The sequence below is a fragment of the Carcharodon carcharias genome, chromosome 10 (genome assembly GCF_017639515.1).
Source record: "Carcharodon carcharias isolate sCarCar2 chromosome 10, sCarCar2.pri, whole genome shotgun sequence".
NCBI classification, from domain to species: Eukaryota; Metazoa; Chordata; class Chondrichthyes; order Lamniformes; family Lamnidae; genus Carcharodon; species Carcharodon carcharias.
This window is the reverse complement of record NC_054476.1, coordinates 29,358,747-29,377,420: the sequence shown is the minus strand read 5'-3', so window position 1 is coordinate 29,377,420 and position 18,674 is coordinate 29,358,747. Positions and strand designations below refer to the sequence as shown.

The following is an 18,674-nucleotide window of genomic DNA, read 5'->3' as shown; positions in this document are numbered from 1 at the left end:
GTGCCATCACACTGACTGGTGAGGAAGTGAACCATGCCATCAGCAATGGTGAGGTCAGCAGTGAATACCCACACGAGGATCCTGCACCACATCATCCCTCTCTGAATGCAACTGTGAGTGCTGTCTCTCCTGCTTTTGAGTCTGCCACCATGCACTAATTATCTCAACTTTGGTTCACAGGGAGCTTTACCAAGTGACTGACGCCCTCAGCCAGCCAGTCCCTCAGCCCCATCCAAGTCCTCACCTCCAGCCAAGACAACACCTCCTCCATTGAAGGGCTGGAAATAAGCAGCCTGGAAGACCCAGGACAGCACTTACCCACACTTTCCACCGATGCAGAGATGCACACCTCAGTGGTTCCTAGATCTAGAGCAGGCTCTGCTTCACAATCTGGTGGTCATTGCACGGACATGTGTCCACAACAGGTGGAGGCAGGTTCAGCCGAGCTCCCCGGCATTTGGAGGACTGCTGGGGAAGAGGCATCTGTGAGCTCCAAGTCAGATTACAGCCTTCAAACTCAACATGAAGTATCAGCAGAATGTGGGGCAACATCACGCAGAGCTGTTGGAAGCCCTCGAAAGAGTGGCACGAGAGTCGGAGGAGTGCGTCCTCCTACTCTCTGATGAAGTGGCACCCACATGTGTGTGCATGGAGGTCTCCATGGGAAGGATGGCAAATGCCATGGAGATGCTGGTCCAGCAGAACGCGGAGATTTGTGCAGACCTGCACTCCATCGTGGCAGCCATGGGCGAGTTCCTGCAGTCGCAATGCAAGAGGGAAATGCGGCACTTCAAAGGGTCTCCAGGTGCTCCTTCCCCTCAAGGAGTTAGGCTGAGGTCCTCGAGCACCCGAAGAGAGGAGGAGCGGCAGCTGAACACTCCGGGGTCGTCCACTCAGGAATCTCAGAGGCTGTCATCTCCCTCTGTGTCCCCTTTGCATGTGACCTCCTCAGCCTCGTCCTCTGTCATCACAGAGGGAGAAGGTGCTCCATAGGACAACTAAAGCAAGCCAGGCCCTCAAGGCCATGATCTTCCAGAGGACACATGCCAAAGTCATCAGTGGCATCAGGGCCAACCATTGCACAGGCTGTCTGCACCCCTGCTATGCATGTCAGGGCAGCACCTAGAAGAAGTGGTAGGTGTAGAAAAGTTAAGAAATTCTGATCACAAGTGGTTGCATGTGTGAACACATTTTGTCACTTTATAATCTGAAAATATATTCACTTTCACTGAATAATGTTGCAATGTTGCCGTTCAGCTTCATTGACATGCCTCTCACTGCATTCCCCGCACCACCGCACCCCCCCGCCCCCCCCCCCCCCCATCCCCCACCTCTACTAGCAGTTCAGCTGCATGCAGCCGAACCACAAGAGATTCTGGAGGGGGAAATGCGTGCGTGTGCCAGGGCCTCTCGGAGTCTCGTTCAAGCACTCTCCCAAGTACATGGAACGTTCATCCATCTCACTGTCCCAAGCATTTTCAATGCTGCCTGCTGAGGTTCTTTTTCAGTTGTCCATCTGAGCTGACCTGCATCTCCGCCCACTGATCACACTCCCATGCAGCGCCTGTGCCCGTCCAACACGAGGCTCCGCTCACTTTTGGTTGCTGCAAAATGGTAGTTGTCAAGTTTATCACCATCTCCTCCACCCTTTCCCCTCCCCTAGTCATGCATGTCCTTCCCCCCATCACTGTGGACACCTCCGGCATCACCTTCTACCTCCCCACCTTCACCTACCAACCTGAACCCTTGGCTTTCCAGGATGTCCAGGTGAATGTGCACATTCATATAAAATTCTTCTTCAGAGTCACATCGACTTGAAATGTTAACTCTGTTTTTCTCTCCATGGATGCTGTCAGGCTGCAGAGTTTTTCCAGCATTTTCTGTTTTGATTTCAAATTTCCAACATCCGCAGTATCTTGCCTTTATCTTGGTGCACATTCCCTACCTTCCTGAGAATCCCACCCCCAATCACATTGACCATCCCGACCTCCTCGTTCACACTCACAGTGTCCGTGTCTGCCACCAACCACCCTCGCCATCCCTTCTACTGTTACGATGTACCCTCACCCTCCCACTCTTCAGGTTCCCTCTGCCCCCTCTCATACTGACTGTTCCCTCCTACCATGTCCATCCTCAGTTTGCTCTCCAGGAGGCAGTTATTGACTCCACATATCCCCCCCCAACCTTGTACGTTCACCTATACATCCCCCACCCCCTACTCCCTCCTCCACCTTTACTTCCTCCTCCCCCCATGGACAGCTTCCTCCTCCAAACTCCTTCCTCCCCCTGGACACCTTCCCCCTCTGAACTCCCTCCTCCACCCGGACATCATCCCTCTTCTGAACTCCCTCTTCCCTCCAGACACCTTTCCCCCTCCAACCTCCCTCCCCCTACGGAACCATCCCTCCCCCTCTGAACTCCTTCATCCCCCTGGCCACCTAAACCCCTCCGAACTCCCTTTTCCCCCCAAGACATCTTCACCCCTCCAAACTCCCTCCTCCCCCTACACCTACCCCCACGCCCGAACTCCATCCCCAACCCCCCGAACTCCTTCCCCCACCCCGAACTCCTTCCCCCCTCCGAACTCCAACCCCCCCTTCTGAACTCCTTCCCTTACACCTACCTCCCCACTTGCCACATTCCCCCGTTACACCCTCCTTCCCTATACTCCTTCCTCCCCCCTCCCAACTTCACCTGTCCAACACCTTTGTTCCCCCTTCCCAACCTCACCCACCCAACAACTTCGGCTTCCCCCCCCAAGAACCTCAAACCCACCCCCATCCCCCCCCCACCCCTGCCACTGCACCCCCACACCCACCGCCACCACCCCCCCCGCCCCCACTCTAAGGTGCACCTTCCTCTCCCAACTTTAGCTCTGCAGAAGAGTCATGCGGATTCAAAACATTAACTCTGTTTCTCTCTACACAGATGCTGCCGGATCTGCTGAGTTTTTCCAGCATTTTCTGTTTTTACTTCAAAATTATTGTGATGTTGGGGCTTGGATACATTGCCATGGCGGAGTCAAGGAACTACTCTGTACCTGACTTGGAATTGTTTGATGGGTTTTATCTGCAATGGGCCCATTCTAATTCCCAACACCAGTTTCCCTCACCTTGAAGAGCAGAATTTGTCTGACATAATGTTCTAGCCCTGTCTATTGGCCTATAGCCTGTCCCTTATAACTGCCATTGTTGACAGGATTAACCCTGATCTGAAAGATTACAGCCTTGAGTTGCAAAACGTCCTTTCCAGTTTGGACTATTGAAGGCATTCTAAAGTACCTCTAATTTAACTGACAAACTTGCATCATTTTTCTTCCAAGTATTCATTGTCATAACAACAGAGAGCACATGCACAGGCCTCTCATCATCTTGACTGCTGGGGCTACAGCATGCCATGGCAAAATTGTGTTAAAGCAAACCGATATTTAATTCAATTAATTCCAATCTACCAAATGCTTGACTGATGCTCTCATCGTTTCCTAATGGAACTTCTTCAGAGTTTAAACACAATAGGTCATTTAACTGCAGCCAATTGCTCAGTGATGGTCGGAACAAAAATCTGAATAATTTATAAAGTTTTGAAATATAAAGAACTAATAATTACATTTTTGGTTAATTTATTTTTTCAACTAAGTATCAAACAAGGTTTTCATATCACTTTCCATTGTTTAGCTTTGGTGAGAAAATCCCCACTTGTCCAACAGTGAACATGTTTGTTTTGTTAACGACTTCTCATTAAACTGAAGAGCAATTGTTTCACATCTCAGCTGATTTATGAAAGTGACTGACCCTTGGTGTTCCATCTATCTGGAACGTCTTCAGTGTCCTTTCAGTCCCAATACAGACATAAAGGAGGTCAGTGACAAGAGGGCAGCGATAAGATGGGTTCACACTAAGGGCAGATTCTATCGGTGGCTCCAAAGTCTATCCACTCCCAAAGTCTATATTTCTGCAACACTTTGCTTCCACTGTTCACAAGAGGGAACCAGACAGCTTGAACCTGCAGCCTGTGGGAGACAGGGTTAGGCCTGAACTAGGCCTTTGCAGTACCTCCTTCTAATCCAGACATCCAGGCAGGCCCCAGCTTTCTGACAGCTGTTTTAAACTCTTCATCATCATCTGAAACAGCAGCATGCATTAAGAGGGTAGTATTCCCTTTACAAAGGTGATAATTAGATAACAAGCTGAGATTAAAGTAATTACAGTTAGACAGCTGGCAAGGCAGTATCGCCATGTTGTAATATTGTTGATCCTTCAGCATCTGGTTCTAATAACAGTACAAGCAATAAGATTTTATATTAATTACACCAAATAATTTATTATAAACACATTTAATTACAACTGATAAGAGATAAACTGTTCAAAAGGATTAACCCTTCTATGTACTGTAAAGCTTTTATTTTTTTTGTCACATTAAAACCTTTACTTCAGCATCATTAGATGGAGATAAGTGTAAATAAGAGGGATTCCTTACCTGATAAGATAATGGTTGATTAAAGTGTCAAAGTAGCCGTGATACACTATGTTGTTCACGTGGCCATACTGATCGTTGTCTTGCCAACGGGTCTGAATCGGCAGAAAGTAAGGGTAGGCCTCTTGGAGCCGGTAGGCATTCTCAACGTCTGAGGCTTGAGATGTGGCTGAATAATATTTCACAACAGTGGCAAAGGGACGCAGCATGCTGAGGTGTACCAGCAGTCTCATGGTCTGTCTCCTAAGGCAGCAGGGTAATCTGAAAAATTAAGATGTGATTCAGATGAAAAATGTATCACCCATTATTCTTTTCTATCATCTGTATTTTGTTTTTAAAAAGTGGCAGCCTTGGCTCAGTTGGTAGCCCTCTGAGACAGATGGTCATAGGTTTAAGACCCACTCCAGAGATTTAAGTTGGTAAATCAGGCTGACACTTCAACATGTTACATGTTTCAGCATGACTTTCAGATGAGACATTAAACTGAGGCTCAGTCTGTCCTTTCAAGAAAACGTAGCATGTTTCAAAGAAAGAAGTTTTCCCAGTGATCTGGCCAACACTGATCCCTCAACCAACACCCAAAATAGATTATCTGTTTATTTATATATTTGCTGTTTGTGGGAGCTTGCTGTGCACTAACTGACTGCACCGTTCTCCTACATGACAACAATCTACACTTCAAAAGTCTTTCATTGGCTGTAAAGTGCTTTGGGACATCCTGAAGTTGTGAAAGGTACATTTTTTTCTTCCTAATTTTTAGTTTCTCTCAAGTAGATCTTGAGCCAAGAAAAGGCCATCTGTGCTGAAAGGTATATTACTTCAGCTATTCTACACTCACACAGACCATAAAGCATCATAAAGAGATTGCCTACTAGCCGTGGAATGCTTCAGATCAACCAGCTTGCAATCATGTCTTTTGCAGTTCAGTGCCATTACGTAGCCCTATTCGAATAACAGTAGTCACTGCCTCAGAGAGCAATGAGCCCGTAGGCCAAGGCACCAGTGACCCCTGACCCTGACACAAGTCTTCTGGGAATAATCACAGCTAAAGGTAGCAGGTCTCCTATAATCCCTGAAGCTTGCTATTGCTACCCCCTGACCTAGAGAAGCATTTAGTAGCACAGCTCATCAACTAGCACACAGAATGCACCAGTGGCAAAACAAACCATACACAAAACACAGCAAATCCACACGCACTGAAGCATTTAATATAGATCGAGATAGAGAAAGCTATCGCTATAAATATATGTTTTATATCTATATCTGTGTTCTATATATCTATATTATATATATATAAAACATATTTATCCATGTCGATTTTGTATCTATCTAATGAGAAAGAGAGAGATCTTATATTCTGCAGAAATTAAAGTCCTAAATTGGCCAACAGTGAAGTAACAACACATAAGTTGTGGTTCAGTTGATAGCACACTTGCTTATAAGTTTGTGGGTTCAAAACTCACTTGAGGTACTTGAATGCAAAATCTAGGTTGATACGGCAGTGCAGCACTGATGGTGGAATACTGCACTGTTAGAGGTGGGGGTCTCTATTTGAAATGTTAAACTGCAGTTCTGCTTTATCCTTTCAGGCGGATGGAAAGGATCCTGTTGGACTATTTTGAAAAAGAGCAGGGGAGCTCTCCCTGGTGTCCTGATCAATATTTATCTCTCAATCAATACAACACGTAAAAACAGATCATCTGGTCATTATCACATAGCTGCTTGTGGGAGATTACGGTGTGCAAGTTAGCTGCCATGTTTCCTACAATACAACAGTGGCTGCACACCAAAAGTATTTTGTCGACTGCAGCGTTTTGAGAACATCAGGTTGAGGTTGAGAAAGGTGTTGTAAAAATGCAACTCTCTCCATATAAAACTATGCACGACAGGTAAAACAAATATGCCTTGCATGATTGTAAATGCTACTATGCCTAATAGAAATTAATTGCGAGGTCACTAGAAATCTGGGCAATAAGGCCCTCATGCAGTTCTGCTCTGCAACATCATTCTGCTGGTCTTCCATTGTGTGCAACTGCTCCTCATTTAGGTTCATGGTGAGGTCTCTGTCTATAGAAATATATGTGCATGTAATTTTATAATGCAATTTAATATAGGATAATAATTTTGCTGAGACATGTTATAAGTTCCCCTGTCTCAACTGGTCCAAGAGCCTACAGTATTGCATTTGCACCGCTTATGTCTGCTCATTGGGGGCTTTTGTTCATTACATGCCTTATTGAGCCTGCTCCCTGTTGGACTATGAGGTTGAGTATGGATGCACTGTGATTGAGTATCGTTGTTGAGCCTGCTGTCCAAACATCCTTATTTCGCTCACTGACAAATTAATTTTGGTTGCCTCAGAAAAAAATGCTTCAAAGTTACCGTCAAGGGATCTTACATCAGGTTGCCATAGTTTGAGGCAGGGCTAACATTCTATTTGGAAAATTCTTAAACTAAGCCATTGCTCTGTGTGTATGCCACAGATCATTGTTAAGTGCATGAATGGCTACATATATTGAGTTTATTATGCTTTGTACCTTGAGTAAGTCATCAAATGGGAAGAACAGTAGATATTTTGGTTGCTCGACACTGCTGAGGTGTGGCTGGGTGCAAAGCAATGTTATCTCTCTAAAGGAGCGACTTACAGCAGGTTAGCCCAGGGTATGGTAATATGGTGTTTATGTTACATGACCAATAATCCAGACAGAGAGGGCCTGGAATAATTAACCAGAGAACATGAGTTCAAATCCCACTATGGTAGAATGACAGTTTGAACTCAGCTTAAAAAAAGCTGGAAATAAAATGTTGGTATGTGTGGCCCCATCCCACATCAATGTGACTGACTCTGTCCTCTGAGAGAGCTACACAGTTGTAAAGGTGCTCACCACCATCTTAAGGCAATTATAGGGATGAGCAAGAAATACTAACCTTACCCAAGAACGAATGATTAAAAATATATATTCTCTAACTCTAATCTCTGATGATTAGCTGAAAGCACGCATGGGCTAAAAGTTAAGGATAGTTTTTTTTCTTTCACAGGATGCGGGTGTCACTGGCAAGGCCAGCATTTGTTGCCCATTCCTAATTGCCCTTGAACTGAGTGGCTTGCTAGGTCATTTTGGAGGGCAGTTAAGAGTCAGCTACATTGCTGTGGGTCTGGAGCCACACGTGAGCCAGACCAGGTAAGGACAGCAGATTTCCTTCCCTAAAGGAGCATAAGTGAACCAGATGGGTTTTTACAACAATCAGTGATAGCTATCATGGTTACCACAGAGACTAGCTTTATATTCCATATTTGTTATTAATTGAATTTAAATTTAGTAGAATTTAAATTCTGCCATGGTGCCATGGTGAGATTCAAACCCATGTCTCAGGAGCATTAGCTTGGGTCTCTGGATTACTAAACCAGTGACATTACCACCAAGCCACCATCACCCCTGTGGTAACCAGTATTTCCTCTAATGAATCTGTGAGCAAATTGTTAAATTGTGCAACCCCTTTAAACTTTCTCACACGGCCGTGTGCATGTGGTAATTTCAAGGGGCCGATGTGTGCACAGCCTGCACAGGGGTTTTTGTCTTTCACACATTCAAGCAGCTTAGAGGCAACATCGGTGGTGACCTTTACTGTGGACCAGTAGTGCAATGCATTTGGTTGACTGCCCCTCCAAGACCTTTTGGGCAAGGTAGCACATGCTTCTTGAAGCTTTCTGAAAAAGGTCTGTCATACATAAGAGGTTCACTTAGCTGTGTGGTACAGCAGCTCCCTGGGCTGCTATCTACTAAGATTCATGCACCTCCTGCCTTATAGTGCTCATTCACTACACCATATTCGCCAATGACCAAGCTCTGCGCCAGAAAATTCCTCTGCGCTATTTATTTCTGTCACTATTATGGTGAAGATTTGAAACTTTTCTTTTTGTTAATCACTTCTGCTGAACGTGAAATCCATCAATCTTATGGGCAGCATATATGTGTATGTTGAGCTGAATGCTGGCGGTGACACTAACCAATATTTAATGTCACTGCTAGGTTCAGACACATCTAACTTCAATATTTTCGGAACCTTGGATCTGTTTGATGCCACGCCTGCAGAATTTGACTTCCTTTTGTAATGTCTCTTGTGACAACTTTGTTGTTCCTGAAGTCCTATGTCCAGCTTTATAATGGATTTTGCCTGTGTAAACACCACTGTGACCGAACAAACTGCAGCTCTTTTCTCTAGCAAAGAGAAGGCTGAGAGGTGACCTGATTGTAGTCTTTAAGATGATTAAAGAAGTATAATAATGTTTCCACTTGTGAAGAAGACCAAAACTATGGACCATAAATGCAAGATAGTCAATAATACATCCCACAGGGAATTTAAGAGAAACTTCTTTACCCAGAGAGTGGTTAGAATGTGGAACTCACTGTCACATGGAGCAGCTGAAGAGTCAAGCATAGGTGTATTTAAGGGGAAGCTAGATAATTATAGGGAGGAAAGAGAATTCTGTGTTAATAGGGTTAGATAAAGAGAGAGTGGGAGGAGGTTCACGTGCAGCATAAACAGCAGCGTAGAACAATTGGACCAACAATTGGACAACCAAACTGAGCTTTGATTCACTGATGTAAGTAATTTTTGAAATGCAGTCACTGTCGTAAGGTCAGAACTGCAGGTGCCAATTTGTACACAGCTAAAATGCTACAAACAACAGTGTGAGAATAACCAGATCGTTTATTTTAATGATGTTAGTTGAGGATAAATACTAGCCAGGCCACCGAGGAGGAATCCTCCGTTCTTCTTTGAAATGTGCCAAGGTGTTAATTGTATACTAATTATGCTTAATATGTGCAAGTGATGCAGGGCATTAACTGGGCATTCACTTGAGCCCCTATAAGTAGATACAGACTAAAACTGTGGTTATTGGGTTAGGAGATACATGCTTGCAATGTGTGATTCTAAATAAATATAAGTGTGTGTAAAGATTGGCTTCAGTTCTATCCTTCACCAACTGGCTTTCTGATGTAGGATGCATGGGACCTTTTACATGGTTTAACATCTCACCTGAAAGTCAGCACCCCTGCATGATCACAGAGATTAACGTTCATGATTTTGTTTGGCCATTTTGGTGAAGTTGATGGAGTGGAACATAATTAGAAGGATTCAAATGAAAGTGCGAGAAAGGTCAGCATGGCAACAGGTTCAAAGATGCTGGAGAGGAAAGGGGAATTAGAAATGGGACATCAGATCAGTCTTGTTGCCCTTCTTAATATAAATATATCTTTTATTGTGGCATGGTAACTGAAATTGGGTACAGTGTGGTCTCACCAGCACATTGTAAAACCTTAGCATTCCTTCTTTAGGGGCAGAATTTAGCCCTCATCAGATGGGTTCGGTGGGGGAAAGCGGCAGTGGTCGGGAAGCCAACGGCCGCCCGCAACCAGGCCATGACTATGATTTCATGCTGTCAGGCCTTGAAACATGTGCTGCAGCGCTTGGCGTTGCCTGTGTGGGTGGGTGAGGGGGGGAAGGCATTTGGGGAACTTCGCGCAAGGGGCACAGAGCTGCCTCAGGGAGATGAAGATTTTAAACATTAAAAATAAATAATTTTTAAATGTTAAAAAACATGTGCCCTCATGTGACTCCATCACAAGAGCAGGGACATGTAATTAATGAAAAGTTAAAATTTTAATTTCATTTTTATTAGATGTTGGAAACCTCGTGGATGACGTTTCCTAAAAATTGCAAAGGCCGCTTGGCCTTTTTGCCTGCCCGCCAACCGTAAGGCTGGACAGGCAGCGAAAAAATACATTTAATTGGTATTTTAATGGCCTTAGTAGGCCTTTTAACTGTCGGCGGGTGAGCTGCTGACTACTGCACGCGCCCACCGAAATATCGTGTGAGTGCACAATGACATCAGAACACTCACCCGACGTCATTTTACACTCGTTCAGGTTGAGCGCATCCCCACCCCATGAGCTAAAAATTCTGGCCCTAGGTTTATATTCTGCAGTCCTGGCTATAACTAGCATTCTAAAGGATGGCACCAGGCAATTGTGTCAACTCAATTCAACATTTGTATGGAATCAAAGCAAAACCTGAAGGACAACTGACCCAATACAGCGCACATGTATCGCATCGATAAAATACGTCAAAAATAGGAATGTTGCCATTTTATTGAGTTCTTCCATTAATTAGGCTTATATTACATATTAGTCAATGGGATGCAATGCATTGGAACAACATATAATTGAAGGAAAGTACAGATTTTAGTGATCACAATACAACTAACAATAAAACAGTAGTGCTCAGTTAATTACATGAATTAACACTGCTACACAGAATTGCTTGGTGTCGACAATGAGTTAAGAGGTAGAAGGAAAACTTATAAGTCAACACCAGCCACTAGACCACTAGGAGTTAGAGGTATTTTCACTCAGGAGTGAACATCAGCGCAACAGACCACCAGGGACTGGAGCGACAAGCACTCACAAAAACATGCGCCTGTCTACTGGATATCCTAGAATCAGATGTGAAGTTACCATTTCTGCAAACATTTATTCCAGCTCAAAAGAGGCCATTTACTTTTCAAACTCCATCAATCCATTCTGGCCCATACTCTTTCCTAATCTGATATGTTGCTAAAACAATCTCAGCTCCTTGACTACTCTTATAAATAAAGAAAGAAATACTAATGTTATATCGCACCTTTCATAATCTCAGAATGTCTCAGAGAATTTTGCAGACAATAAAATACTTTCTAATTGCGGTCACTGTTGTAAGGCAGGAAACTGGACAGCTAACCTATGCACAGCAAACTCCCACAAATAGCAACGCGATAACAACCAGATAGCCTGTTTTAGTGATGTGTTTAAGGGCTAAATATTAGCCAGGATACCGGGGAGAATATACCAGCTCTTCTTCAAAATAGCACCGTGAAACCTTTAATGTCCATCTGAAAGGCTTCAGTGTAATGTCTCATCCAAAAGAGAGAGGGCAGAATTGTCCTAGATTTGTACTAAGTGCGGTAGCAGGTGGGTAAAACGACATTTATCAGGCTGCAATGATGGCTTTTCACGCCGTATCATCCCAAACCCACCAAATTAATTATGCATTCCCAGGAAACATGCCGTTGGGCGGGTGGGCTCTCTGCCATGCCATTACCTCATTGCTTCATCATGCCGGGCGCCATATTTGAAGTGCAGCTGCGCGTGCACCTCTCAGTGCTTCCAGCACATGACTGCTGCAAAAGAGACAAGGCCCTGAAAGGCAAAAAGACTGCAGCTCCCAGGTTCAATGACGCATCCATTGAGCGCCTTTTGGATGCAATGAAGGATCGCTGTGATGTCCCCTACCCCGCTCTGGCAGCGGGCTGGGCAGCAACATTACCAATCTGGTTTGGGAGGCGGTGGCAGCAGTGGTCAACACCAACGCCCTGCTGAAGAGGACAGCTACCCAGTGCTGCAAGAGGATGAATGATCTCCTCCATTCCACCAAGGTAAGTCACTCTTCTCATCACCCTCAACTCACACACTCACAAACTCATCACACATCCACAGGGCCCTCACTCACTGCCAATTCAAAGTACATCACCATTCACTCTCTCACACAGGCCTTCATTGTCCCATCCAAGGGACCACTCACCCCCTACACATTCCATGCACACTTATTATCTGGCCTGGCAGGCATCCTGCTTACAGTCTCTACATCTCCACTTATGCAGGACAAGCTGGCACACAAGAAGAGGGAGAGGTCACAGGTCGGTGGAGGAATGCCTGAAATTGTTGTATCTTCTCTCTGCTGCAGTCTGAGGCTACTGCAGGGATGGCATCAGCCACGTCCCCTGTGGGTAGCCCTTGTCCCTGAGGAGCCATTCCTGCAGCCTCTGTGGACCCTGGAGGACATCATGGATCTGTGACTGACTGAGAATGTAGGGGTCATGCACAGTCCCTGGAAACCATGCGCAGACCTGCTGGACGTGTTTGTGGTGGGCGCACACCAGCTGCACATTCAGCAAATGGAATCCCTTGCAGTTGATATAGTTGACCACGTGTTGCGATGGAGATCTGAGCACCACATGAACGCAGTCGATCACACCCTGCACCTGTGGGAAATCCAAGATCTGGGTGAATCCAATCACTCTTGCATGTTTCACAACAGCATAGAAAAGGTGGCTCTCCTGGTCCTGGGTGAAATGCATAAAGTTGTGTGCCCTCGCAAAGGTGGCATCCATGACCTCATGGATGCATTTGTGGGTGGAGGCTTATGATATCCCACAGAGGTCACCTGTGGAGCCTTGAAAGGAGCCACTGACATAGAAATTGAGCGCTATGGTCACTTTCACAGCCACTGGCAGTTGATGCTCTCCATGTCCACGTGGCGCCAAATCCTACAGTAGCTGGCGATGTGACCGACCAGTTCCCTAGACATGAACAGTCTTCAGCGACACTGGTTCTTGGTCATTTGCAGGAATGAAAGGCAGCATCTGTAGACCCTGGGTCTAACTAGACGCTAATCAGCAATGGCTCACTGTGGCACTTCAGTGGTGTGTGTGGGAGCCCCAGCTGCACCTTTTTCCAGAGGCTGCTGCTCCTCCCTCTGCACAGCCAGGCAGCTCAGTCGCTCCCTTTTCCATCGTCTTCGCTCTCTGTAAGCCACAAGGCATACAGCTAGTTCACCAGGCTCCATGATCCTGATGTACTCCTCCTGCAGGATGAAAGAGAGAGGCACCTAGGTTAGAATGGGTGTACTAAGAACCACTCTTGATTAAGTCTGAAGGCCCCTTAATGCATACCAGAGAGTCCTGGCCACCACTTGGATGGCTGGCTGAAACCTCATCTTCCTCCGCTCTGCTCCACCCGACCGATTGGCACCAGCTTTGCCCACTGGACTGCATGCTGTGCTCTCAGCTCAGGCACAGGCATTCTCCTAAACCACACTGCAAGACGGCACTGTTAGCTTGAACCACGGGGGAGACTGGTCCAAACCGGGATGATGATATTGCAAAGGGTCTGTGAACACCTCCGCCAGTGACTGCTCCACGGCCAGCTTTAGCAAGGAAATTGTACACCGGTCATTCAACTGTTCTGCAGACCACTAAAATGTTCATTAGTTTGCAGTCTGTGCCCAAAGGTGGAAAGCTCTGGAGCACCTGGTGGCACTTTGAAACCTCTGCACTATTTGAGTGAGCAGATAAGCTAGAGGCCCAACTCCGAGCATGTCAATGTGGCTGCAGAGGAATGGTCACTTTATACAGGGTGTCCCTAATGTGTCGCCGCTTCCCTTGCCCACCCTCCTCAACGCACCTCAACCTTGAAGTTCAACAGGTGACCCTCATGAGCACTCCACAATGTTACCGTGCACTCACCTCTGAGTTACTCTCAAAGTGCAGCCCGCCAAGTGCATACCTTTTCTATGCTGTTGTGAAACATGTCGGTGAGTGGGCATACGATCCAGTGCGGGGGGATGAGTCCGGTGGGCTAGCCTTATAATGATATGCAGATATATTACAATGAGGTTCCCGATGTCCGATGGCGGGAATTGTGGCCCACCATCAATGGGCTGAGTGGACAATCACCAACTGGTTTCACAACGTTATGAAACCGATTTTTGGCCTTCTCACCATATTGTCTGCTCACGCTACCGAACATGCCTGATGCCAGCGGTCATGGACGATTCTGCCCGGTATCTCCAACAGTGCTGCACTTCCCCAGTATTGAACTGGAACATCAACCTAGATTTTTTACTCAGCTCTATGGAGCAGGACTCAATCTCACAACCTCCTGATTCAGAGGCGAGAGCTACTGAATCACCATCAACACCTATTTATTCACTAAGATAAAAGCAAAATACTGCGGATGCTGGAAATCTGAAACAAGAACAAAAATAGCTGGAAAAACTCAGCAGGTCTGACAGCATCTGCGGAGAGGAACACAGTTGACGTTTCAAGTCTGTATGACTCTTCATTAGAACCAAGGAAATATAGAAATGAGGTGAATTATAAGCTGGTTGAGGGGGGTGGGACAGGTAGAGCTGGATAGAGGGCCAGTGATAGGTGGAGGCAACGAAGGGATTGCCAAAGATATCATAGACAAAAGGACAAAAAGGTGTTGATGGTGGTGATATTAGCTAAGGAATGTGCTAATGGTGACATTAAGGGTAGAAAGCAGGACGACCTATATATTCACCTTCAGTTTCACTCTGCAGGTGCACATTATTGCAAGAGTTAACGTGTAAAAATCAACTTTTGCCTTGCAGAGTTCCACAATGTTTGTCAAGTTATTTTGAAGTAGAAAGAATCCTCAGAATAGCATAGAACACGGAGCATTAAGTTTCAAATAACCTCTATTGTCATTAAAGCACTTTGGTTTCTATCTACCATCTTGTTAAAATTATAGAGTGGTGGGGGGGGGGAGGTGAAATATGGCTTTCAAGGTCTCAATGCATTAATGATTGTGATCCCAGGGATCTAATGTATTTTTAACTGGTTCCTAACAAGGAAATAGCTGAGTTTTAAATGCAAATTAAATCAGCCTTGGCTCAGTTCGTAGAACTCATAGTTGAATAGTGCTGTGTGCTAAACGGTGTGAAAGTTGCAAATTAATTCTTTCTTCTAACAAGTAATCAAGTTAACACAATGAATCTACCCATTTTGCAGTTTTGAGAACACTTAGTGATAAGTAAGTGAATTCCTAATTAAAAACAAGTTGTTAAAAGCAAAGGGGTAATATCCTCCTTTTCAAGAGGTGCACCTCAGTGGTAGCATACTCACTTCTGAGTTGTGAAGGTTGTAGGTTCAAATCCCATTCCAGTGTTTTGAGTCTATGATCCAGGGTGACACTACAATGGATACTGAGGGTGTGCTGTACTATATATCTTAATTAGATCTCCTCTCATCCTTCTAAACTTTAGCGAGCATAGGCCTAAACTGCTCAATCTCTCCTCATAAGACAAGCCCCGCATCTCTGGAATCAATCTAGTGAACCTCCTCTGAATGGCCCCAAGTAAGGGGACTAAAACTGTGCACAGTACTCCAGGTGCAGTCTCACCAATGCCTTGTACAGTTGCAACAACACTTCCCTATTTTTATACTCTATTCCTTTAGCAATAAATGCCAAAGGTCCTTTTGCCTTCCTTATTACCTGCTATACCTGCATATCAGCTTTCAGCGATTCATGCACAAGGACACCCAGATCCCTCTGCACTGAAGCATTCTGAAGTTTCTCTCCATTTAAATAATGTCACCTTTTTATTCTTCCGACCAAAATGGATAACCTCACACTTATCCACGTTAAACTTCATCTGCCAAATTTTGGCCCTTTCACCTAACCTCTCCATTTCCATTTGTAAATTTCTTATTTCATCTGCAAATTTAGCTATAGTACCTTCTACCCCTGAATCCAAGTCATTAACATTGATTGTAAATAGTTGGAGGTGCTGCCTTTCAGATGAAATGTTAAAACCAAGGCCCTGTCTGCCCTCTGAGGTGGATATAAAAGATCCATGAGACTAGAAGAAGAGAAAGAGAGTGCTCCCTTGGTGTCCTGTAATGTATTTATTACTCAACCAACATAACTAGAAAACAGAATATGCGGTGATTTCTGTGGGAAAATTAGCACCTTAAAGGAGGAGATGGAAAGTTGAAGTGGTTTCGGTAGGGAATTCCAGAGCCCAGGCAGCTGAAGACACTCTATCAATGGTGTAGTGATTAAAATCATTGATGCGCAAGAGGTCAAAATTGGAAGAGCATTAAGATCTCTGATGACTGAAGGGCTGGACATTTCCTACCTTACAACAGCGACAACACTTGCAAAGCATTTTATTGTCTGTAAAGTGCTTTGGGGTCATGAAAAATGTTACATAAATGCAAGTTCTCTCTCTCTCTCTCAAGAGCTATAATAGTTGTGACAATGCCTACTCTGAAAACTAAACTCAAAGATTACTGTCACCTGGAAACACTGAGCCTCCAGGATGCGTTTGCTTTGTGTTTTGGTGTTGAAAAAAAATTGAAATCTTGAGCAAGTGCAAACTCTTCCAACAAATGCTGTCAAAATAAAGCCAACAGCCAAATAACAACAGACAGACTTCAGCCAAGGAGCTGTGGTATTATAGTTCAGAAAATCTTAGAAAGACACAAAATTAAATTTAAAATTAGGGTTAAAAATGATCAAGTCAGCAAGAGTGGAGGCTTTCTCCATTCAATGGGTACCATTAATCATAAATCTATTTTTTTTCTAAATGCTTTTTATGATATCAACACACAGATTGTAAAAAGCAATCACACAAATTACAAGACAACTTTTAAAACATACTCATTCTGCAGGTATATAAGTAGTCCCATATAATTGTTGCCAGATCAAAATGCTCTCCTAACACCTTTTACTGAATACTGAAACTCCAGATTTAGTCCAAGTGATATTTTAAACATCAGTGGGAAACCTATATGGTGACACTATTCTTATCCAATTGCTGAATACAATGCAATACTGCTACAGGTTGAGAGGGTCAGAGGAGTAACTCTTTACCAGACTAGCTTTTTAACAGGAGTAAATACTGGGGCCTTGCCATCAATGCTAGTTACCATATTAGTAATTACTTCACTTAAGGTCTGGATAAAAGCTGGTGGAAGAAAATATTTTTATTAAGTGGAAAGTGATCTGAATAGAGCTGAAATTAATTCTAGATAAATTATATCATGTAATAGTGGATGTTAACTAGACTAATTTAATGTTTTCCTGGCTGGACTCCCACCTTGCACTGTCTGCAAACTTAAACTCATTCTAAACTCAGCTGCCTGTGCCCTTACTCACACAAGTCCTGGTCGCTCATCTCCCCTGTGCCTGCTGACCTACATTGACGTTTGGTTCAGTATCCTTGATTTCTAATCTCTCTATACTCACCCCTCACTATCTCCATAACTTTGTCCAGCCCTTCAACCATCTGAGATCGCAATGTTCTTCCAATTTTGACCTCTTACGCATCAATGATTTTACTCGCTACACCATCGGTGGAGTGTCTTCAGCTGCCTGGGCTCTATGCTCTGGAATTCCCTACTGAAACCACTCCCACTTTCTCTCTCCTACTTTAAGATGCTCCCTAAAACTTACTTCTATAGCTAACCTGTTCTAACATCTCCTTATATAGCTCAGGGTCATATTTTGCGTGATAACACTCCTGTGAAGCACCTTGGGACATTTTACATCATCAAAGGAACTATATAAAAGTTGTTGGGGCAGAGGTGCAGGGGAAAAAAGTGATCTTATTAAGGATATTCCTAAAATGATAGCACTAATAGGCATTCGCGACTCCTCAGATACCTAAGCAGTCCATGTCCAAATGCAGCAAGACCTGGACAAAATCCAGGCTTGGGCTGACAAGTGGCAAGAAACATTCACGCCACACAAGTGCCAAGCAATGACCATCTCCAAAAAGAGAGAATCTAACCTTCGCCCCTTGACATTAAATGGCATTACCATCACTGAATCCCCCACTATCAATATCCTCAGGATTACCATTGACCAGAAACTGAACTGGACTAACCATATAAATACAGTGGCTACAAGAGCAGGTCAGAGGTGAGGAATCCTGTGACGGGTAACTCCTCAGCTGACTCCCCAAAGCATGACCACCATCTACAAGGCACAAGTCAGGAATGTGATGGAATACTCTCCACTTGCCTGGATGAGTGCAGCTCCCATTACGCTCAAGAAGCTTGACACGATCCAGGGCAAAGCAGCCCGCTTGATTGGCACCCTTCCACAAACATTCACTCCCTCCAACACTGATGAAAAGTGGCAGCAGCGTGTACCATCTACAAGATGCACTGCAGAAACTCACTAAGGCTCCTTAGGCAGCACCTGCCAAACCCATGACCACTACCATCTAGAAGGACAAGGGCTGCAGATAGATGGAAACACCACCATCTGGAAGTTGCCCTCCAAGCCACTCACCATTCTTACTTGGAAATATATCGCCGTTCCTTCACTGTCACTTGGTCAAAATCCTGGAACTCCCTCCCTAACTGCACTGTGGATGTACCTACACCACAGGGACTGCAGTGGTTCAAGAAGGCAGCTCAACACCACCTTCTCAAGGGCAATTAGGGATGGGCAATAAATGTTGGCATAGCCAGCGATGCCGATATCCTGTAAATGAATTTTAAAAATATTTATTATTAGTTTTAATAAATCACTGATAGGAAGTCAAGACAACGCTGTGGCTTT

The 18,674-nt window shown here is 44.7% G+C and overlaps 1 protein-coding gene across 5 annotated transcripts in view; it reads right to left on the bottom strand.

Moving 5' to 3' along the window:
- LOC121283147 overlaps window positions 1-18,674 on the bottom strand; it is a 135,605-nt gene that overhangs the window by 78,771 nt on the left and 38,160 nt on the right. For all 5 annotated transcript variants that reach the window (XM_041197306.1, XM_041197302.1, XM_041197303.1 and 2 more), the window contains one exon: window positions 4,477-4,734. In XM_041197306.1, coding sequence (XP_041053240.1) covers window positions 4,477-4,706 — 230 coding nt within the window. In that variant the 5' untranslated portion in view covers window positions 4,707-4,734. The remainder of the gene's footprint in view (window positions 1-4,476; window positions 4,735-18,674) is intronic.